General features: G+C 37.1%; 1 protein-coding gene across 1 annotated transcript in view; it reads right to left on the bottom strand.

Moving 5' to 3' along the window:
• The window catches only part of maml3 (mastermind-like transcriptional coactivator 3), a 117,695-nt gene extending 107,456 nt beyond the window's left edge, over nt 1-10,239 (bottom strand). The window contains exon 1 of the mRNA XM_084098044.1: nt 8,903-10,239. Coding sequence (XP_083954170.1) covers nt 8,903-9,286 — 384 coding nt within the window. The 5' untranslated portion in view covers nt 9,287-10,239. The remainder of the gene's footprint in view (nt 1-8,902) is intronic.
• Between the last annotated feature and the right edge of the window lie 14,743 nt (nt 10,240-24,982).

Below are 24,982 nucleotides of genomic sequence, written 5' to 3'. Positions count from 1 at the left end.
CACACCCGATTAGATGCTCCACAGGTAATTTAGCTTTATATTATCTTCAAAGATCGACTATTAAACTTCACATATAGTAAAAAATATTCTCTTTTTTGCAGGAAATGGCAATCAGTCTGAGCAAATAGTGTCTTTGAACAAGAAGTATCTTCTTCAGCCTTTGTTCCATTTGTCTATAACACAGAGAAAAAAAGAAGAAAAATCCCAACGTCACTTGACCTTATAGTTGCTCAAAGAATGGACACTGAACAGATGATGCATCATCAGTACTCAAAGTCCCAATATGAAAGACAACAGTCACATGAGATGCTCAAGAGAGATGGTGAGAAGATGATCAAATGGGCCATGAATCACTTGTTTTCCTAGAACAAGGCTTACAGGAGACTTCACAGTTTCTGGATCAGTCTATGCATCTGAAGTGCTGAAATGATCAGTGACCAGTGTGATGATGATGATGGAAATTATCATATTGGTACTGGTGGAACATCTGGAATTTACACATTACTACAGATTTATGTATTTGAAATGCATATACAATTTCCATCCATTTGGATTACACCGTTTTAACAACAAACTAATAAACTAATTTGATGTATATTTATCAGCTATACATAAATTAAACAGTTTGCAAAAAGGTAAGATTTCTGCACTCAATTTTTTTTTTATGTTAAAACTGTGTAATGGATGGAAAATGTATAGCCTATGGAATTCAAATACATTGATTTTAAATGAAGGCCTAAATATTTTTTCAATGTAGTATTCACTCCTCTCATTCTTTCTACATTTCCCTCTCTCTAACCTCAAGCATAATCACAAATCTGACAGCAACTGAGAACTTTCTCGCAACTTTCACAGACACATATTAACACTTCTGTCAGGATCCCCACTCACCAGATGTGAATTTACATGATGTGTAAGGACATTCATGCAACGTAGCTACAACAGTGCTTAGACCTTCCTTGAAGGGACAATGAAAATAAATATTTTGTCATCATTTACTCACTCTTAAGTTGTTCTAAACCTTAATGAATTTCTTTCTTCTGCTGAACACAAAAAATATATATTCTGAAGAATGACGGTAACCAAACATTTTTGACTTCCATAGTATTATTTTCCATACTGAGTCAATGTGGTCCATCAACTGTTTAGTTACCCATATTCTTCAAAATATCTTCTTTTGTGTTCAGCAGAAGGAAGAAATTTATAAAGGTCTGTAAATGTATAAAGTATATGATGACAGAATTTTTATTTTTGGGTGAACTATCCCTTTAACTGCCAATACACATGCAAAGCATGAGAATCCAATAGTAATTGTGAATGTTGATGCTGTCGTTGCACTGTACAAAAGTCACAATATCGGGAAGTAATGGCAATAAGTCTAATTTTAGCGCTGACCAAACACCAGGGTGTTGCAAATGTGAAAAATGGCTTGGCTTTGCTGGAGCGAAAGACCCGATCAAAACTCGTGAACTTGTACAAAATCCCACCAGAAAACCTTGTAATGCATCTTTTTTTTGGAGGAAATCACGTTTCACACATTCACGCTTCTGAACTACGATCTATTAAGCATTACATAATGATTGTTAATGATATTATATAATAACAAACAATTTTTATTACTGTATGTTTATTAGATGTATTAGTATGGCTGTTGTTGTTGTTTAGTGCCTGCCAGAACTAAAATAAAATAAAGTATTTTGTCATTATGTATAACTTAAAGGGATACTCCACTTTTTTGGAAATAGGCTCATTTTCCAACTCCCCCAGAGTTAAACAGTTGAGTTTTACCGTTTTCGAATCCATTCAGCCGATCTCCGGGTCTGGCGGTACCACTTTTAGCATAGCTTAGCATAGATCATTGAATCGGACAGGACCATTAGCATCTAATAGGAAATAGGTCTAATAGGTAGACAAACTTAGTTCCGGTCACGTTGGAAGTTACCGAGCTGGGGACTATTTTCAGGTGCTGTGTCACATCATTACGCCTGCTGCACTCATGGTACAGCAGCAAAGTTTCTTGATTATTACGCAGGAATGAGAGAATAGTTCCTAGGCATATCAGCCTAGAAAATCGCAACTTTACATTTTCCGTCGGTCTTAGTGCACGATGTAACTACAGAAGAGTCAAGTTTTAAATAGGAAAAATATCGAAACTCTTTGGTCATTTTTTTTAGAGAGATGCTAATGGTCCTGTCCGATTCAATGATCTATGCTAAGCTATGCTAAAAGTGGTACCGCCAGACCCGGAGATCGGCTGAATGGATTCGAAAACGGTAAGACTAAACTGTTTAACTCTGGGGGAGTTGTAAAATGAGCCCATTTCCAAAAAAAGTGGAGTATCTCTTTAAGTGTCTGAAGTGTTTTGCAATGCTTAAGCATGTTACATTTTGGCACAAAACTAAACTTCAGCGTGAAAGATACTCGGGCCAGTTGACGGAAGTGTCACTTGCCCCGATCGGGCCAGTGCTGCATCTTCAATGAAAGTTGATCATTTGCGTGTTTTTAAGCCTCGCCTATTTAAATATTCAAGCGCGTCTCTCGATTGGTACTCACGCTATGTGTGATACGTTTTGTGTGCGCAGCAACACACATCCACAGCGCGCGCCCAGAGTGCCACGTCTCAGCTTAAACAGTTGTGTTGTTTATGTGTGCGGCAGTCGTCCATGAGGGGCTTCCGCCTTTACTTTCGTTTTGTGTTTGTTTTTATTATTAAAGTGCAACAACAACATACCTCGCTACAAACTACATGTTTACCGTTCGTTTAAAGCAGCTTGCCCCGTCAGATAGCCTACTCTGACAGTTGTGCTGCTGACAGATAGATACTTGCGCTTCTGTGTAATGTGTTTGAGTTTGAGATGTTGTGCTTTCCACTGTACATAACCTACATTTCACTGGTATATTCTCCATCTGTAAATGTTAGAAACTCGTGCAAATATTTCCATTTTGCGGTCAGGAGTGAATTTCCGCCAAACTCCACAGATTTCCGTGAACGAGCGCCGCCACGCACATGCGCGAAAAACAGACGGAGCGCAATAGAATAGGACAGCAATAATTCTGACTAAAATATACATATTGCTAAAATATTTTTTGTTGAACAATAAAGTGGTAATTTAACAATATAGAATTTGATAAACGATGTAGAATTTTAAACCAAGTAAGTGTATTTTTTATGATAGCGGTAACTGTAAAGTGACAATTGTAATGGAGTAGACCTAATCAAATGTAGGTTAATTAGTCTATGCTTTTGTTTGTATTTATTTTAATTTTTAGTTTAGTGAGTTTAAAAATAAAATCATTATTTTCTTTTTAGATTGTAAAGTTACAATGTTAGAATGCAATGTGATGTGATTTTAACCCATTTTTGCACATAATATACTATTTGTAATTTGTTCTTATTTTAATACTGACTGCCTTTAAAGCAACACCAAATAACTTTTCCTCTTTGGTCCCCCTACAGGTTAGAAGCGGAATTGTCCATTACCGTTGTCGTAAATAATTTAGCCTAGCGCAGCCTAGTCGCACACACGCTTGCTGATTATCCAGCACCGGCTTTTGGAATGAACGATGTCCACAGACAAGGTAGAGTATGTTGCATAATTTTATGAAAGTATGATGTATTGCGACATCAGAAATGAACAAAAACAAAATAATGACTATTGTAACGCTTGCCGTAAAGCAAGTAAAATTTGTAGTTTCTTATGTCTCATTCGAACTACAGAAACGCTACCCGATCTGGCAAACTAGCACAGTGCGGTTATAGCAGATATAGGGCCGCAAAGCGAATTTAGAAGTGCCGTTCTCCCTGTTACGACTTGATGAACCACTGAAACGATTTTGGAAACATTATTTTAAGGTAAAAAAATAATCTTTAGTGTTACTTTAACAATATTTAAAATTTATGAGTTAGGCTAGTAGTTTTTGGTGTCATAACCTTATGTATTAAGGTTACATGGATCAAAAACAACTAAAACAATAACTAAGCCTATTTTATTTTATTCCATTTATTTATTACTTTGGCAGGGCAAGTAAAAATTTCAACCACTGGCTCAACCGGGCCAGTAGAAAAAAATCCTAAGCGTTGAGCCCTGCAAAGCCTGGGTTAAGTGCAAGTGCTACAAATTGGATAAAGCCTAAATCAAACAGCTTCAAGGGGAAAATCAATGCCAAATGGCCAGAAATTGTTAATGGCATATTTATGTATTTATTTATAAGCTTTTCTTCCCAAATATCACTATATAGAGCCTAGTCTGCTTAGTAGGCCATGATGAGTGCATGGAACTCATGACACCTATTGAGGCCTGAATACACAATATCAGAAGCAATGTTCTATTGCAAAAAAAAAATCAAATAAAAAATAAACTAAACAAAGAGACATAAACATTAAAATTCGGAAAAGTTTCAGATGTTCATTTCAAAATTTTCAGGTCAGCATCAACAAAAAAGGAGGGGAAAACCTGCTTACTTCTTGCGAAACATATTGATTGTGCTTTGGGCAAAATAAATGATGCATGCTTTTAACAGTTTTCTTGAAAAGTTATCAAACCTTTGTGCCTGTAGAGGTTTGACCCTCCTCCGTTCATATTCACTAATAATGTCTTTTAGTTTGATTATCCCATGAGAAGACCAGTTGCAAGTGCAAAAAAAAAAAAAAAAAAAAGTATTCTCTCATGCTCAGTGATGCTGAGGCGGACTTCGTTTCAGTTCTCTCTGAGAAAGCGGTGGGTTTCCTGACACTGAGCCCTTGCGTGAGTGCGTGAGCGAACGTGTGGACATATGCACAAGCATCAGCAGTATGTGCATGTTTGTGTGTGAATGCACAGCAGAATGCCAATCCAATAAGCCTCAATATTAAAAACGCCCAAAGGATATACCGCCAAAGGAAGTCATATATGATATCATCTCTAGTGAAATATATTTGTGGTGTGTGTGTAAAAGAGATGGTAAAAATCACACTCGCAGCGATATTGATTGAACTGCTTGGACTATGTGCTGCAGTGTTGACATACACCTTGTACTACATTCCAGTGGAACATGTGTACATTCATACCAGCATAAAAGTGTGCACTGCAACGATAACACAGCAGAGAGCATGAAGTGCGATTAGGGAGATCATAGTACTACCAGTAACAGTACAACAATGCATTTGGTAGAGAAATAAAAAACAAAAGCCAATTTATTACTATGGCCTGAAATAAATAACTGAAAAACTATACGGATGTACCTGAAACGTATTCAGAAGAGGAAAACTGCAAATTGTGTAATTTAAGAAATTACATACATATTTTCTCCTTTACATTCTGATAGAAAATAGGTGAGGATTCCAATAACTGACTCCAGTAATATTAGGCTACTTCCCGTATAGTGCTCTTGGGTAAGTTTCTCTTTATCACTCATTGAGCAAATAGCTGGTACAGATAGCTAGTAAGTAATGGATTCTTCATCCATCCAAACATCTTGTCATTATTTTAGTCATTCTCTTCATTTTCATACGCAGTTATTTTTGTGGAACACCAAAATAAGTTGATAAATTGTTATGCATTCTCATACAATGATAGTTAATAGTGATTAGGGGCTGTCTGGCTTTGAAAAGGCATACAGCTTTGAGACTAAATTTCACCTATCATCTTGCCCTTGCCCCGGAGTTCGCTTCTAGCCCACGTTCGTGTAAAAAAAAAAAATCACAATGGCATCAACAATTTTGAATTGCCATTTCTGAATCAAGATATGGAACTGGGCTTGATGTGAGAGTCGGCAGAAGTGAAGTTTAGTAGTGAACACAATGACCCACAAGTCATATAGAATTTTTAACATTTTTGGGACTTGGCATGGTCACAATGAACGTCAATGAATGTCATCGAATGATAAGACCTGGCTGCGTAACATTACTACTATGGTGCTTTACAGAAAAACAAAACAACAGAATAAAAGTTTGGAACAACATCAGGGCGAGAAAATAATATTTTTCATTTCTGGGTGAAAAACTTTACTTAGACGTCTATAATGAGAGGGAAAAAAACAAATAAAATGTGTACTCTATGGATAAAACAGAGCAGAACACTTATTTTCTACTAAATTATCAAATGGCCTTCATATCAGAGTGAGAGGAACTCCTTTTTTCTGCAAAATTATTTCAAAATGGACAATTAGGCCTACTTCAATTAAGGCAGATAATGTATGGGTTTTCAAGTTTGCAAAAAAGTAAAACGGAGAATTGTCAGAAACTTGACCAGCAAAGTTTTCAGGTATCCTACGTTCTTGACGTAAACAACTCCTATTTTTATGAACGACTGTGGTTTTCCCTGACCGCTAAAATGCTTACATGCAGACAGGCACAGTGAGACGCAACACACACAGTTGTACCTGCACTACCAGTCTCGCAGACCTCATCGCAAACACATTCAGAAGACGAGAAAGTTACACAGTGGTAACTATGCTCTTGGAGTGTCTGACGTCACAAACCTCGTGTAACCCTGCCAACTCAGGAGTTAAATTTAGATCTTGGGCACTGGTCCCAGACACTGCAAAACAATGTGATACCACAAGCACTGCTTTAGCTGGAGACACTGCTGCTGGACACGACTTCAGAAGTGATAGAAATGTGCACAGACATGCATTAAACACACTAGAAGAAACATATTGTGAACTTTAAAAACTGCAATTTGGTCCAGAGGCGAGTTTGTACTGAACACCAAACATTCAGAGAAAGAGCTTAAGTCTCAAGTATCCACAAAACTAACATGAAGCAATTCATCCTGCAGTTTTCTGACTTTTGGTTCTGCTTTCAGTGTTTATACAGTAGTCAAAGGCCTTGTGTACATGGCATGCGGTATTAAAATCACATAATACAGCTGTGAGTTAAGTCCAAAAGGTAAGCGTAGCCTATTTGGGACAGAGTACGTGCTAACTTTTCTGTGCCATCTTTCCTTTGAAAAGTGCAAACCACAGTAACAAATCATTGTTCGTTATTGTTGACTAAAACTAAAACTATTAAAAACTGCTTTTCATTAATTGAAATAAAAGCTCAAATAAAATAAAATGTAAATATTAGATGAAACCTTAGAAATGTTGCTCTGACAACTAACGCAAATAAATTAAGTTGAAGAACTAATATTACTACAACTATAAACCGAAACGGAAATAAAAATGAAATAAAGCTAAATAGAAATATTTGTAAAAACTACTAAAAAGGACAAAGACAACTAAATTACTCATGATGCAGTAACGACATCAAGAGACCCTCGCTTTGACGAATGCGACTAATAAGTGGTCGAAGACGACGCACATTAGTACCAAGTGTAAACAACATACCATCTTTCAAATGACCATTGTGATTGGATCAGCCGAGACCGATCTTAATTCCAGGTGCAAACGAGGCCTATGAGAGATACTACCAGATCCCTGAACCTCAAGACTGAAGGCTACCTACTTTACTTCTTAGGGTTAAGATCAAATTTCACTTGGTTTCAAACTGTACTGCCATGATGACACACAACTCGCAAAGACATGACACAAACGACACATTTTTTCCTTGAGAACTGACTTCATAAACAAACCTCCTTTTGACATCTACTAGGCCTAAAAAGTGTAACTATCCATTCCATAATGCATGAACAGAATATGACAAAGCCACAGCTAATATCTCAAAAACATGTAGGCCCACTGGTGTTAGAGTAATACATTCTATATCCATCCATTTCAAATCAATTAACACTAAAGAGTGTATTTTAGACTATCTAGTTAAGCCTGATGGAGAATACTGGCTGTACCTAGAAAGCTTACATGCACGTGCAGCAATTTCCACACACAAATGCAGTCTACATAGGCAGCTCGCTAGGTTTTGACACACAGCCATTGTGTGGGGTCTGAACCCAGACGCACACATAAGACCCTAAAACTCGACTTGATACAGCCACCTAGCTGCAGCACAGTGCTTATGTGGAGAAAAGAGAAAAAGCAATGAGGCTGCGGTCTCTTTAAATCGCTTCGATGTGAAGCGTTTGTTGCCTATATACCGGCTCACACACAGTAATGTCCACATCGCACAGGGGGAGGTCGACGACACCGGCCATTAACGCTTTGAGAACTACCTGTGTCACCCTCCGAAATTAGAGTCACTTAGCATATCAAAGAGGAATTCACCGCCTTGACACAAAAGGCAACGACACGATGCTCCTCCGCAATGGGTTGAGGTTCAAGTAACTGATTTTTAACACTAACTTTTCTGAACCGAGAGTGTAACATACTGATAAATGCTCATGCGGTGTATTTGTTTCCCCACCACCGCTATGCTTCCTTTTTTTTTGTCAAATGACGTCCATATTATCGCGCTGAAGGGTTGTACTGCATTGAGATGCATCACAGAGAGAGAAATGTCTACGAAAATAAAGTAAAAACAGGCTACTGTAGTGGCATCCTTTTAAACAGCTCCCCTATGTAGAAGCTGAAACTAGTGGAGTTGAATTTGAATTGAATTTTTACATTTAAACCAGTGCTAACTGAGTAATAATAAACATAGATACACATTCACGTAGCCTACTTCAATTATTAGCAAGCTGATGCTGATTTTCAATTCCCATCATGTTTTCTAAACACGCCTGAACTACAAGTAGTAAGTAGGAGGAGATCAAATGACATCATCAACTACTACATAACTTTATACGGGCTGCTCTGCAAAGTATCTGAACGCCTCCAAAGTTACTCGGAGCTCTAAGCACGAGAAATAGTCCGTAAATAGACTGAAGTTGTTGTGATTGTCCCGTCGTCGCCGGAGTTTTCAGTTTCGACAAGTGTAGAAAGCACAGACGCCAGAGCGAAAGTTTAGCACTGCAACCAAACAGCAGTGTGTGTTCATTCCAAACACCTCTAAAAGAAGAGTCACGCACACACACAGTAACCTACTCACCGCGATCAGAGTGTTGTTCCTCTGCTCGATGGTCGCGGTTGAATCGGGCTCTTGTTGCTTGCTCTGCTGTTTGCTGTTGCTGGATTTCTTGGCCCGCAGCTCTAAAGTCCGCTGGTGCAGATTCGCCGTCTCCCGGCGCACCAGCTCCAGCTGCTCGGGCTGCGCTTGCTGGAAGCGGCTCTCGCAGTTAACGTGGTGCCGCCGGCAGCCCTCGATCCGCTGCCGGAGCCGCTCCACCACCGTGCTGTGCTTCGGTATGCCCACGTTACCGCCGCCGCCGGTGCTGTTGTTGGTTGCATTAATGGCAGAGTTTAAGTTACTGTTATTAATGCAAATGCCGCCGCCAGTCGGTACGGCAGCGGGGCTGGCAAAATCCCCCATCATCTGTGATTCGGGAAGAACTTTGTCAAGCCCCCCTGACTCTCTCTCTCTCCCCTCTCCGAAGCGGAGCAGAAGTCCGCTTCGCCAGGGAGGCAGATACAGTGAAATTGGGAGGAAATAAGCGTTTAAATTAGTGTAAATCCCTCCTCCGGGAGGATCGCCGTGTCAACCATTCAATAGACAACAGTGCGGGACCGTGGAGGAGCGGGTCTGTTACTCTCTCGCCTCTACTGGAGCTCCATCAAACATCCGGATGTTACTCGCAACCATCACGCATAAGCACCGCTGCTTCGAGCCCGTCGTTTTATTGTGCTGTCCTTTTGAAAAAAGTTTTGCCGTCTGCTGAGAACAGGCTCCGGAGTTGTTTCGTGAACTTGCATTGCATTAGTTTGGTCGGCGAAACCCTCCACGAGCGCGAACAAGGTGTGCAGTTTCTAAAAGTCCCGATGGCTGGAGAGGAAATCCTACAGTCGCCAATGTGTACAGCAGCTGCCACCATCACAATAATCAAGCGCTCCCCTCCTCCATGCTAGCGGAGTGATATCAGGACAACAGCCGAGCGAAGAGCAGCCACCAGCCTGCGAGCAGCACGTCAGCTCCGCGGAAAACACGGCGCGGAATATAGTGCGCTGGACGCGGAGTCAGTATATTGACTTCAGAGGAGGTGAACGATAAAGCGGTGTAATGCTTCACTGGCGGGTTGTGGTACTGCATCTGAATCATCTGATACTCAAGAGTTCGTGAGAGTACAAAGCACTATACTAGGACTGTGATGTATTACGGGGTAACCTATTATCATACCATACATATAAAATAAAATATATTACAAAATAAAAAAGTAAATTTATTAATAATAATATATTTATATAGCCTACATACCAATAGGCTACATGTTGTGTTTTAATAGAAGTAAAAGAGGAAAGGTCAAAAAGAATACCTAAAACATAAGGTTCATCAGTATAGTTTTTAGGTTCAGCAACTATGTGGTTCTTCAGAGTTTAAAAGTTACATTGTAGAAAGTTCTGATCAGTGTATTGGTTTCTGTGTTCTTTAAAGTCACCATGAAATTGACCATTCTTGTTTTTTTATGGAATATTTCAGTATTTATTCTAAAAGATTTATCTGTGCACTTCATTGTTATTTTTATTTCTACTGTCGTGATCAAAATAACTTTCTCTCCATCTTACATCTTATCTCTTTTTTTTTCTCTTATTAAATGTTTACTGGTGCAAGGGTGGGAAAACCTGTCACTTATGAGATCACAGCAATTGCAAACCACAACCATCCAATCAAAAGTGCATGTGCTTGCTGATACAGGAAATCTGTTTGTGAGGATCTTACACATGTGCTTGTTTGCAATAGCTTTATTTTCACGGATTGAGATATACACGGACAGAAATATATTTTATGTACTTCTCAGAAATATACTTAAAAATATGCGTAACTTGACATACTGACAAAAAAAAAAGAAGTATTTGGCCTATTCTTGTAGGCTACTCAATCTTTTGATCAAGATATACTTAAAAGTATTCTCTTATTTACTTAAATTGTTTGAAAATATAGATTTTCTGAAGAAAACAGATATGTTCCTAATTCTCAGTATGTCAATTTTTGTTTAGTCCACTGGTAGTGTACATAGGAATTTCCCCGCCATTGACAGAATTTTCACTGTTTTAGTACGATAGTAGGGGGCGCTATTACACAAATCAAAAAATCTAATCAATTAAAAAATTTGAAATATTGCATGTTCAGATAATCATACAACAAAATTCTGGGAGTTTTGTGAAAATTATCAAAAAATTATGCCGCTGACTGGCAATTTTTTTTAAAAACGCTGGCGGGGAAAGAGTTAAAGTAATTAAAAGTATATTACAAGTATAAAAAAAAAAAACCTAAATAGGAACATGGCAATATACTTAAAGTGCAAAAATAATATATAACTATGGCATGGTTTCACAGACAGGCCTTAGTTCAATTAGGAATTTAAAAAAAAAAAACATTAAAGACAAAACAATGGCACTGACATCTTTTAACAGCTCAAACATGCATTTTAGTCTGGGACACGGCCTATGTGTCTGTGAGACCGGACATAAGTATGATGTTAAGTTTGATTAAAAGAAAAGTAACAAGTCCTGCAGTATAAAACTATAACTATAGTTATGAGAGTATACTTCAAAGTGCACTTTCATAAACTAAAAAATGTACTACAAGTATTTGACTACTATAAGTATACCTATAAGTTTGCTTAGTTGTAAATTAGTTGTGTACTCAATGTTTACTGTTACACTTAGGCTTATACTTTTTTTATACACTAAAACGTGGGCGAATTTAGTCGCAAATAGTACACTTCCAAGTATACTAGTACATGTCTATATACTTACTACATCAATATACTTGAAAAATATAGTGAGTGTGTGTGTGTGTGTGTGTGTGTGTGTGTGTGTGTGTGTGTGTGTGTGTGTGTGTGTGTGTGTGTGTGTGTGTGTGTGTGTGTGTGTGTGTGTGTGTGTGGTGTGGTGTGGTGTGTGTGTGTGTGTGGGGAGGGGTGAGTAATTGTGAAAAAGTGCTGCTGCCCAGTCTAGTTTGCTGAGTAGGGCTAAAACAAATTGTAAACACATTCATTCTCTCTCTCTCTATCCCTGTCTCTCTCTCTCTCTCTCTCTGATATACAGATATAGTAGTCAAGGCCAAAAGTTTGCGAACAACCTATATTTTAGTGGGACTATTCTGGACCTGTTTCTCTGGGCCATCAAGATCAGCCTTTCTCCTGTTTTAATTGTATATAATAAAGTGTGCCAGACAGGCTGTCTTTTTTAATTTTTTGCAATTATCTTTGATCAAATTAGCAGGTATGCTAAAATCTTCATATATTTTAAAAACTCAGTCTCAGACAAGAACAATGATCTGAGGATGTTTATTGAACATGTGAATTGGCTAAATATTGATGCATAATTTACCATGCAAGTTAAAGGGGTGGTATAACGCCCTTTTCACAAGATGTAAATAAGTCTCTGATGTCCCCAGAGTGTGTATGTGAAGTTTTAGCTCAAAATACCCTACAGATATTTGTATATAGCATGCTAAAGTTGTTACTTTTTGAGGGTGAGCAAAAACGCTCCATTTGTGCGTGTCCCTTTAAATGCAAATGAGCTGCTGCTCCCGGCACAGAGGGCGGAGCTTCAACAGCTCGTGTCCTTTTACCTCACACTAACATGCACTGAAAATTTAAAAAACTTTTAGCCTTTTATGTTCAAACCGGAGTCAGACAAAGATGGAGAGACTCAAGAAGAGGTGACAACATGTATGCAACAGGACATTCCTGAATGGTTAGTTAATTTATGTAGCTTATTTGTAGTTATTTTCTAGTCATTGATTAGCATATTCTGTCATGATAATCTATTAATCACGTTCCCGGGGGCGGGGTTTATGTAAATTTTAGGGTTATGATGTCACTAACCCGGGAGGAATGTCGTGTAGTCCTTAACTGTTTGTTGTAGTCCTTAAATTTCTTTAAAAGCAAATATCTCCCACTGCTTTGAACTTTGAGCGTCGTAACTTTGCAGATGTTGTTTATGCTCAAACAGCAAAATTACACACTAACTAAAGTTAGAAAAGTCAAATCATAATCAACCACCCCTTTAAGTTTTTTAATTGTTAGTCATTCTAAATATGGTATCACAATTAAGTAACAAGGTCTCACTCTTACTTGTTGGACAAACAAAACAACACAACACGTTCTGAACAGTTTTGCTGTTGTAGTGTTAAAGAAAAGCAAAGAGAATTGATACATTGTGCATTGAAAATAAAATTCTAGACTAGAGGAACCGTGTTTATGTGTGTGGGCAGTTCAAAGATTTTGTGTACTTCTTGTTGGTGAAGAATAATATATGTGATAGCCCAGGAACCAAATGTTTATTTGCCCTCGTGTCCATCAAGGAAACGAGTGAGCGAAATGTTTTCAGTGTAAATCTCAACCTCACAGTGCAATTCTTGGAAAAAAAAAAGCAGTAGGGCTATTATACTTCCAAAGTTCTAGGAATATAAACAATACACCCAGGTTTGGGACTCTCTGTACTTTCTGTAATGGTTGATACTGACACTAGTTGTTGGTGTTAAACTGCACTTTAGTGTTTGAGATATTGGTTTGTTTTACGTCTGGTTCTTTCAGTTGGTTTAACAGCTACAGAACTCAATCAGATCTATAAACAAACAGGTGTGTCAAACAGTTCACGTTATCTGAAATGCACTGCGCGAAATAATAGTCAGAGGACCGTTTAACTTCATGCATTTTCCCTAAAGTTTGTAATTAAAGCAGGTTGTTACTTGTAGCACGTACAAACAATTCATTACCAACAATTACTTTTATGTAACATTTACAGAGTAACGAAGAGTTACAGTATGTACAGTGACTGTTGAAGTAGAGCTGTTTGATCACCAGAAATTTGCTTTGAATATAAACACTGAAAGTAACAAAACAAAAGCGCAGTGATGTGATGTTTTTGTTTTAAGGCATATATGTTCAGAACCTCTATAATGAAACATTTATGAATCACCCATGTGACCCTAAAACTTTTCTTCTCCTGGAATAATTTTGTTCATCAGGAACTCCTATTTCTCTATTCTTGAATCTCTGTAGAATCTGAATTTGATTACTTTGACTACACTATCATTCAAAGTTTTGGGCTAATAAGTAAAATCAGTAAGATTTTTTTGAGGCGAGACACTACAGGCAAAAACACTGTTTATTCGTGCATCTATATTTTGAGATTTGGGGCTTTTTGCATGGCTTTTCATAAAGTGCTTTTTTAGACTAGTAGAAAGAAAACATCCAAAATACACTTTTACATTTAGTCATTTAGCAGACGCTTTTATCCAAAGTGACTTACAAATTAGGACTAAATTAAGCGAGTCATCATGAAGAGGCAAAAACAACGCAAGAAGTGCTCAAAATACGAAGTTCAGGCATTATTCAGAGTAGCATAAGCCCGATAAGTGAGGTTTTAAAGGGAAAGGGAAAGGGAACTTTACTTTTAAGTGTATCTTTTATAGCACTTTATCTATTTGTGTCTGTAGATTTCGATTACAGTACATATCTTTAAAGGTCGTTTTCTCAAAATGAGTCAGAAATCTCTATTTCCATATAGCACTTACACAACAAACTGTTTTATTCCTATCTATATTCTGAAGGTTTTTACAGAGGGGTTTGTTCATATAATTTGCCTGATTTTATACAACATTTTATTCTTTAAAAAATTGTGAAAATGTATTTATTTTGCTGACTGATGGCAGTATTTTCTAATTAATGGAGTAATAAAAAAAGAGAAATCCAAAATCCCCTCTGTAAAAACCTTCAACACTAATACATCAACAAAACGAAACAAGAATTTTGAACCTGGCTTAATGCAATGTTCAGGTTTATGTTCAAGAAATTGTTGCAAATTAGTGCATGTTTAATTAGATAATGCCTCATCTGCATGTTTAAACATAACATTTAAGAAAACTTGTAATAATTTGTTTTTGTTTTTTTTGCAATTCTTAATCAACTTGGGAAGTATGGTCATATCTATTAGTATTTTTTTTTACCCTATTCACCTGGGTAAATTAATTTTATTCAGCAGGGATGCATTAAATTACTCAAAAGTGACCGTAAAGACATTATAATGTTACAAAAATAGATTTCTTTCGAACTTTCTATTCATCAAAGAATATCATGGTCTCCACAAGAAAAAATATAAACTGTTTTCAACATTGATAATAATATTAATATAATAATAATAATAAAATGTTAGAATGATTTCTGTAGGATCATGTGACACTGAAGACCGGAGTAATGAAAATTCAGCTTTGCCATCACAGGAGTAAATAATATTTTAAAATATATTTAAAACAGTTATTTACAGTAAAAAAAAAAAAAAAAAAGATTGTTTTCTGGTATATTTCAAAATCCTTAAAACAAGAGACATTTAAATTGGAAGCAAAATGACATCAAATCTATGCTGTAATGAACTTTAATGAGGTATAAAAAACTATTTGCCAAGGGGGTGAAAAAAACATTCCCTTTTGTTGAGTCTGATTGTTTGATTGACCACAATCATTTTCTAATTTCAAGCATAAACCTCTGTAAATTTCATTTAGAAACAATTTTCAGAAAGCATAACGGAAATTATTCATTTTTTGCAGTACATAAAATGTGGGACGAGCATTAAATCAGGAGTGGTATGGTCCACGTTTTCTGTGATGTTGGGAGACGTTGTAAATATTTAATGTGGTCACCCATCCATTAGAGTGCTGATAAACAGAATCAATGGAGCTGATAGATTGACTATCCATGGAGAGAGAAAACACAAGAGAGGATAAACGGGAGCATTTTAGCAGTTATTTCACTCCTATGCTCTCTCGCTTTTTATACAGGAATAATAATACTAGATAATGTTATGAGTGAGGGGTTAAATGTTTAATTTCAGAGGGACTCTTTTGAATATGTTTAAGCGTTGGTGAGGAAAAGCCAGGGAGTTTAGAAAAACAGTGTGACACGAGAAAGGTAAATCTGAACACACGGATCCACTGGTGTGTGTGTGTGCGATTTTTGCAGGCAGCTCTGTGCTGAATACGTGACTTCCTGTGTGTAGTAACTGACATTCGTGTGAGTGTGTCAGGGTGTGTGTTAGGAGTGAGGGGGATCTCTGACTCATTCCCTCGGTATTCAAAAAAAGAATCGGATCTCTCAAGAAGAAGAATTAATGAGAGTTTTTAGGACAAGAGGTTGGAGGACAAAAGGGAAAGGCATGTGCACAAGGGAGAAAACTGAGGAGAGGAATTATGAGAAGAAAGAGAGAAGAGAAGCCGTGGCAGGTGAGCTGGCAGTGTGTGGTGTGTGCCGTGGATCCGTGGAAATGCTCCCAGTCACGCATCGAACATGCAGTCACTTAACATACAGAGGGTGGGAGGTGTGTGGGTGTCCTAGTTTCTGCACAGTCATGACTGCGCGTTGTCTGCTCTGCCTTAAATCATGACACTTTACACAGGTCTTAAAATCCACAAAGATACAAGTGCTGTTTATATTTACAAAGGCTCACTCTGTCATTTTTTCTTTATGTTGCCAATTATATCAGTTGTCTTGGACTTGGATACTGACACCTAGTGGTGTACGCATCATGCCATGAAGCATCATGCAAATCAATCAATCAATCAATCTATCTAGACAGCAATATATAGTGTCGGCCCAGATCCGGCCCACATCTGGTACGCATGGAATCCACATGTGGCCCAGATCTGTGCAGACACTATGTTGCTGTCTGGGTATCTATCTATCTATCTATCTATCTATCTATCTATCTATCTATCTATCTATCTATCTATCTATCCATCTATCCATCCATCCATCCATCCATCCATCCATCCAGCAACATAGTGTCGGCCCAGATCCGGCCCACATCTGGTACGCATGAAATCCACATGTACCAGATGTGGCCCAGATCTGTGCATATTGCTGTCTGGGTATCTATCTATCTATCTATCTATCTATCTATATATATATATATGTCTTGTAAAACCACTATAATTATGATGTTACTGTAATTTAGCATAAAGTGCATATAAACACATACATACATAGGCCTACATTGTCACTACCTCTAACCCTTGACTTACATTAATTAGTTATAGCCATTTAAATCTTTGAAGGGGCATTCAGTACTTTTAATAAATAAATAAATATTTTAAATTTAGAATATATTGTATGGTACACATTTGAAAATTAGCGCAAAAATTTGCACAAAACGTATCTTCTTACAGCATGTTAACCATAAAAAAAAGAAGCATTACCAACCAGAGCAGTTGTATCACTGTACATATATACATATTATTTTTCTCATTTATTTCCTGCAGCTGGTGTTCCAGTAAATCTGTTTTACACTGTCGCTTTTTGCCACAGCCAAAGCATGTTTACAGTGAAGTAAAGACAACATGTGTTGCACATATACTCTCTGACCTGTGTGGAAATGCACATCGCTCCAGGATCTTGGCTGAAGAATCAATGGCAGAACAGCAGACTGCAGCAGACAGCAGAGGCGAGCAAACGTTTGGCCTGTGCTTTCAACCACGCTCTTGTTTGCTGCCTTTTTCCTCTTTTCTTTCATTTTTATAGGAAAACAAAAAACAAAAAGACAAGTTTATTTCTCCAAAAATGTAAAAAATTATAATAATTCCTCCTGAAATCATGTTTGGACTCCACACCTATTGAAAAGTCACATGGATAGGCCATTGATTAAAAATCTTTACTGTTTAAATAGAATTAATCACATAACATTTATACTTACAAAAAGGCTTTCATAAGAAATGTTGCATTTGCTCTTCCCAAAACCCCAAAACACAATACAAATACAGTGACTTACAATATTCGTCTGAAGCAGATATGGAGAGGAAACTATTTCTATATATCCTACTATAGCTCTTTAAGCTCTCGTACAGTTGTCATCTACAGCAGGAAAAAGAGGTACAGCATAAGTGGCAACAACATAAGAACGACAGCTCACATGAGACTGACAGTTGAGCTCTGAGATCTGTCTAGTGTATTTGCCATGGTTTGATTACACTGGAAAGACAACCTTTCCCCGGAACACTCAAACAGAGACATTCCTTTTTCCCAAAAGAACAGATTTATGCATCTTTTGTCATCTTGACAAAAGAACTCAGGCGTGATTGTGCTAATTATTCTAATTAAAGAAAATGAGATGCATGGAACATTTCCCACGATTCAACTGTCCACATGCAAATTTAATTGCTGCAGACTCCTACATGCATTAAATGTCTCTTTAAAATTCTTTGATGGAATAGTCATAACAAGTTTAGATTACCAAAAAAAGCAAGTTCAGATCTGTGCCAAGTATGCTACCTACTGTATGCTCATAAATACCATTCACACATTTCTTTCTTCCTTTTATGACGATTGTTTTGCATGCTTTTATGATAGTTTTGCATCATTTTTAAAGCTTGAAAGTTTTAGCCCCGTTCACTGTAATAGCGTGAAAAAAAGTGACACCATTTTCTTCAATATGTCTACTTTTGTTATGTTCCACGGATGACAACATTTTCATTTTTTGGTGAACTATTCCTTTAATGGGGGTTACAGAAAACCTATTTTCGAAAACAAAATTTTGTTTTGACAACTTTGTTTTCACATACATACCACAGTCACGGCTGCAACGATGACTGTCCAAACCACTAATAGCAGTTTGGTTGGTTTGGTGCAATTAGCATTGTTATGTAGTGACCAGGTGTTCTCAGCACACTATAGGTGCTCACAGAGATAGTGGAACTGCTCTGTCTCTCTGTGTCTGAGTTGATGGCATTAGTTGATGACCTATGTGGCCAACAGTGTAAAATAAGAGCATGACCTCATTTTTTGTTTACCTGCTCAATCCTACAGATTAGTGTTTTCCACATTTGACTAGTCATGCTGAGATATGACTACTTGGACTCCTGGACAATGACTACGCATATTTTAGTGAATACAAGACAAGGCCTGAATTCTTAATAAATGAACAGATGAGCAGTGAATGGAAGTGATTAACCTTCAGAAAATGGTGATGTTTAACATAAGGAGGTCAAGCTAAATATTATATGAGATGTTTTAATCTCTATTTATGAAGTTATATGTATACTCCTAGCAAAATATGGGACTTAAATAATGTTTAAAAACATGATTTGTGTGATTTTATAATTGATAAATATTAAAGTCAAATATATAAACTCTCATATATAATTTTATTTATGAAAAATGTACCTGAATCAAATGGGACTAAATTTGCGACCAAATTGGCTTGCAGTTGATAAATACATATAAAATAAATATGTTTGATTATTTATTCTTACAATAACCTGGGTAACATATCTGAATGGTTGACGAATGCAGTAAGCATAACAATATTTGTAAATGAAAATTTAAAATTGAATGCGATTATTTAATTGTCTTCAAGGCATGAAATGGTTTAAATGATGACACATAGGCTACAGTAGTTGCAGCTTTGAAAAATATAAAAAACATTTTTATGGGGTTAAATCATGAAACTAAATGTATCAATTAAAATATCAAATATTAAATATCAACTGAATATAATTTCAAAAGATTATCAAAATTATGACTGTGGTGCATGGTTTAATTGTTCAGGGACGTCAAAATCACAATTTTAAACGTTGAGGGTTGACATAAATTAATAGTTTATTTAAATATCTAATAATTCTCACAAAAGTGGATTTTGTGCCTAATACGTGTAAAAATATTGTGTACTTTATTAATACACTCAGAAAATACAGAGGTCAGTTTATTAGACAAAGAAGTTCATGTTGACAATGTAAATTCTATGATGGAGTGACAAAAGGGAAAGAGTGAGAGAAAGGTGACTTTTTGTGAAACTCATAATATAACACTGTAGCACTTTTACAGTTCTTTCTAAAACATGAAATGGAGTCACAGCAGGTAAGTAGGACTCACATTTTAACTCCTATACGCATCAGATGTGTATGTGTGTCTATCCCAGGAGAGAAGCGTACAGCTTTAATAAACCATGTATTCAAACTCAAGCACATCCACAGATCAAAATGTAACTGAACCCATAATAGATACACACATGCACTGTCACATGTACAAACTTAGATTAAATGAGATTAGTCAAATGAATTGCACAGGAAGAATAAGAAAGACACACAAACATTCATGTATTCATGTACTCACACACAAACACACTAAAGTGAGTCTGTGCCAAGACAAGACTACTGAATGGTAGGGAAAACCCTGGTGATTAGCTGATCATTTGAGGACATGAAAAGTTGCAGTCAGGACTCCACACATTCGCACACAGATCAGATTAATTTAATCTGAGCTGTGTGCGCATGTCACCGACACACATTCGCACACAGCTCAGATTAAATTATCCCACTTAAAGTAGCCTTGTTCACATTTAAAGTCACCATGAAATAATTTGTTAATGGTATATTGCAGTGTTCAGACTACTAAATGGTTTATCTGTGCATCTTTTATTTTATCATTCTTGTGCCCTCATAATCTTAAAGGGGACATATCATGTAAATCAGATTTTTTCCGTGTCTAGTGCTATAATCGGGTCCCCGGTGCATCTACCAACCCAGAAAATGTGAAAAGTGACAACCCAGTAACTATGTTTTGGCCAGCCTTTCTCTGCAAGCATGTAAAAAAAAAAAAAAAAAAAGAAGATCAGACTTCGCTCCCCTTCTAACGTAGGAAGGGAATGTTATTATAATTTTACCGCTCCTTAATCTGCACCACCCACGGCGCCGCCATTTTGATTTCGCAAGCAACAACAGTGTAACTAGTTGTAATGCAATGGCAAAATTTCGAGCAAAGCATGCAAACTTATTTGTCTTTGGCTGCACAGACGAGCACAGAACACTATTTATAGTCCCAGCCTCAGATGAGACAAGAGTGGATTCATTTTATTTTCACGGAAATCCCCCAGAAACAGATTAATCAATGTAACTCCACAACACTAACCATTCAGAAACGTCCAGGTGATGTCTAAAAGTTGCAACCCCTTCCTGGGTCTCTCCGTAAGGCTGCACTCCACTACTGATTATTTCTGAGATTTTGGATGAGTGAAATTTCGCTTGTTTTGTTATTGCCGAATGTATCCGAAGCTCGTGTAAAGGATTGGTCCTCTTCTGAAGGAACAGCAGCTCATTTGCATTTAAAGGGACACACACACAAAAACAGCATTTTTGCTCACACCTAAAAAGGGGCCTATTTGACAAGCTATAATAAATTATCTGGGGGGTATTTTGAGCTGAAATTTCACAGACACATTCTGGGGACACCATAGATTTATATTACATCTTGTGAAAAGGGGCATAATATGTATTTCACCTTTACATTTTTTAAAACTTCACCTCCCTCTTACATCTCTTCTACAGTGGGACCAACTGTCACAACCATCCAATCAATTCCTGATGGACAAAATTGGACAAGTATGGTCTGTGCATGCATTCTGGTCATTCAGTAACAAAGCTGAAACTGTGTAAAACTGAAAATGTAAGTCACCTAAAAACCTATTAAATTACTGAACTGATGTATAATATCAATACCACATTTGCAAACGTGCTGATATTCGGGAAAAGAGCACTTTTGCTCGTGTGATATTGCTTATATATTAAAAACAATAACTTATATGGAGAGTTTTTTTGCACCATATCTTGATTTTTCTAAGCACTTTTATTCATTTTGATGGCATTTTTGCCCCACACCCGGAAATGTGTTAATTTCCCACCCTGGTGTGTGTCCGCTTCTTGATGGTGGGGTGCTCTTTTTCGAGTACAAGCGGACATAGCAAAGGCCGCTACTGTTCGGATACTATAATGTTTTGCTGTCGTGACTGGCAATGATGCTTTTAGCTAACTGAGTCATGCTAACCAGCCACATAAATGCATTTGCACATTTAAAATAAAGGATGGAATGAGAGACCGGGTCAGCTGGAGAAACTGTGACTTTAAACAGAAATATGGTTGAACTTGAGTGTAGAGGTGAGCAGAATGATTACAGTTGTGTGAGCTGGTAGAGTGGAAGAGCGAAACATGAAGAGGACTGAGTCGAGCTGAACTATGGAATGTGAAACTACAGGTTGCAGATTGAGGAAAGGTAAACTTCCAAGAAGGTCATTTAGAGTGTTCCTTGACTAATTAGAGGGTGGGATGTTAAGAAAGTGGGTTGCTAAACTGCTCTCATATGTTGATCCTCTCTTAAAAATGTGGCGAGAGAACATAGAAGGGAGAATGACAATCAGAATGTTAATAGACCTGTTTCTGGTCATTTAGAGCAGGGGTTCGTTCAACCTTCCCCTGTTCTATACTGTGCTCAAAGAAGCATCCTGATTATTTTATTCTTTTTATTTGTAATTCTGTCAGAGTGTTTCTGTTGTATTTTTCTCCTCGTTCTCTTCCATGCACTGTATGGGTGTGAGCGAGGTTTTTCTGAAGCTATTTATACAGACTTATGGGATTATCAACTTTATCATTGGGTATTCTTTTTACTTTGTTTTTGTCATCTGGACACTCCTAAAACACTTCAGCTGTAATTAATAAAGATTAATTAATTGTATTGTTAATTGTTATTAAAATAAATACACTTTGAAATGTATATTGTATTTGTAAGCCAATCCTATGTTGTCCATGTAGGGTAAAAGATAGCCTGCATGACCTTCACAGACCACTAGGGGTCCACAGGAGCAATCGGACAAAAAGTCAGACTTTAGAGCAGTGGTTCTTAAAGGGATAGTTCACCCAAAAATTTTAATATTTTCATAATTTACTCATCGTACTCATAGTATATACCGTCAACTCTTTGGTTACCAACATTCTTTAAAATATTTTCTTTTGTGTTCAGCAGCAGAACGAAACTTATACAGTGTTGGAACAACTTGAGGGTGAGTAAATGATGACAGAATTTAAATTTTTGGGTGAACTATCCCTAAGCTTTTTGCTTTAATGGTCCTCTATTGTCCACAACAATATTCAAAGGCCCTATAATTTTTCTGGTAATGTTTCCTATAATGTTTCTTCATAATTTACTGGATGAGGATTAAAAAAAAATGTTTTACTTGCAATTTTAGAGCCAGTAAACTGTATATTCATTATTAAAATGACTCATGATATTTTAAGATTTTATAGGCTACATTTACACTACTTTTCCAGGTCTAAAAATCACACTTTTAATAACCTTCTTATATAAGTTTTCAAGACAGTGGGAACCCTGGTTCTTTAAACAAAAATCAATAAACAGTTAAATCAAAATAAGAAATATCTTGATTTTTAGTTTTTTAAATGTTTGTTTTGTCTTATTTTAAATAATTTTAAAGACTCCCTGTGGTGAAAATCAAGCTTTTAATGTTGTTAAATGCCTATGTGGTGTAGGCCTATTTAATATGATTTAAGACAAACCATGTGCAAATTCATAAGTCAACACCATTGCTGAGTATTTTCTCTTTAAAACTGCAGTGAACTAAAGACAGTCTCAAAAACGCGGTTCGAAATCGCTGGTGTTTCTGACGTCACAAACTACCTAGTAACCAATCACGTCAACGTGGGGACGAGCTTTAGCATATCATTAACTATGTGACTCTCTGAAGCAGTGAAGTCTCAAGAGAAGCCAAGTTATCCCGGTATATTTTTCTGTTGATGTGAAAAATCGTGTAGATTTAGCAATAGAGCAGGTGTATGATGTATTATGATGTTATGATTAACTATATGCCTTTCTCCACTGCGTTCTGAGTTGTTGAAAGCGTTTGTAAGGATACTGAAGGCAGCGGTCTGACATGGCGAACGGCAACATGGTCCATGTAACATCAGCAACACACTATTAGTTGTTTGATAACATAGTCAAACAAAAGGCTACTCATATTAATTATCGTTATGTGTCCGACATTGTAAAGAGTGATACCATTGTGCAGTGTTTACCTCAGTAAAGTTGAGCAAGTGGATCTCTGAGCTGGTGTGAATACGGTGGCCCAGTAGTGCACAACACAACGAAATTAAACATAAGTTCACAACACAACGAAATTAATCCACAACAACGGAAATGAGCCACAATACAACGGAAGTAAGCCACAACACAACGGAAAATGTACAACACAACGAAATAAAGCTGCAACACAAACTTAGACTCTGAGAGGGCTCTCGGAGCGCTTAGAGGGATAAGAGGGATAGAGGGATAAAGTTAGTTTTCCATGTCACTGTTCTATAGAGTCAGCATGTCTAACAAATATATCAACACCACGATTAGTTTTAACAGTATGTAGCTAACCATTGTATATTGACATTTATTCATTCAAAATCACCTATGTGCATTATAGCTGCATATTTATACTCTAGAAGGCTTTGACACGATACCACAGCGCATCAAAACATTATCGAGTATAAATACGCAGCTATAATTAATGTAGGTGATTTTAAAGTGTATTTTATGTCGATATACAGTGGTTACATACTGTTAAAATGGTATTGATTTTACGTGGTATTGATCTATGACTGCCGACTCTATAGAACAGTGGCAAGGAAAACTAACTGTACCGCGCTCCGAGAGCCCTCTAGTGGTCGGTAGCATTTCCGTTGTGTTGCGGATTTATTTCGTTGTGTTGTACATTTTCCGTTGTGTTGTGGCTTAATTTCGTTGTGTTGTGAACTTATGTTTGCTTTTTAAATTGCATTGTGTTGTGCACTACTGGGCCACCGTATGTGAATGAGTGGAGACAGTGCTAATTAGTATATTCATAGATCCGCATCCGCGTATACTGAACGAAGCAAGGGTGTAGAGTTACATTCAAGGTATTTTTAAGGCATGAATAATTTTTTTGTCACAGGAAAAAACGTTTAAATATGTAATTTTGGTGATCAAAGAATTATTGACTATAGGGGGACTATATAAGTTATCTTGAGGCCCTTTGAAGTTTGCTAATGCCCCCTAGTGGGTTCTGGCCCCCGGTTGAGAACCACCTCATTCTTGTCCAATTGCAGTGTAACAGAATAACCAAAGCCAACATGGGCTACACATGTTGGGTTTTCCATATGAGCAAAAGCGGCATTGCATTTAATAGGTCTGTGATAGCTGATGTTTCAGAATGAGAATTTGAAAGTGCAAACTGCGGATAATAACACTGACCACGAGTCCACTGGATCTAA

This window comes from Abramis brama, assembly GCF_963993115.1.
Source record: "Abramis brama genome assembly, chromosome: 2".
Classification (NCBI taxonomy): domain Eukaryota; kingdom Metazoa; phylum Chordata; class Actinopteri; order Cypriniformes; family Leuciscidae; genus Abramis; species Abramis brama.
The sequence above is the reverse complement of the archived record's forward strand: the minus strand, read 5'-3'. Positions and strand labels throughout refer to the sequence as shown.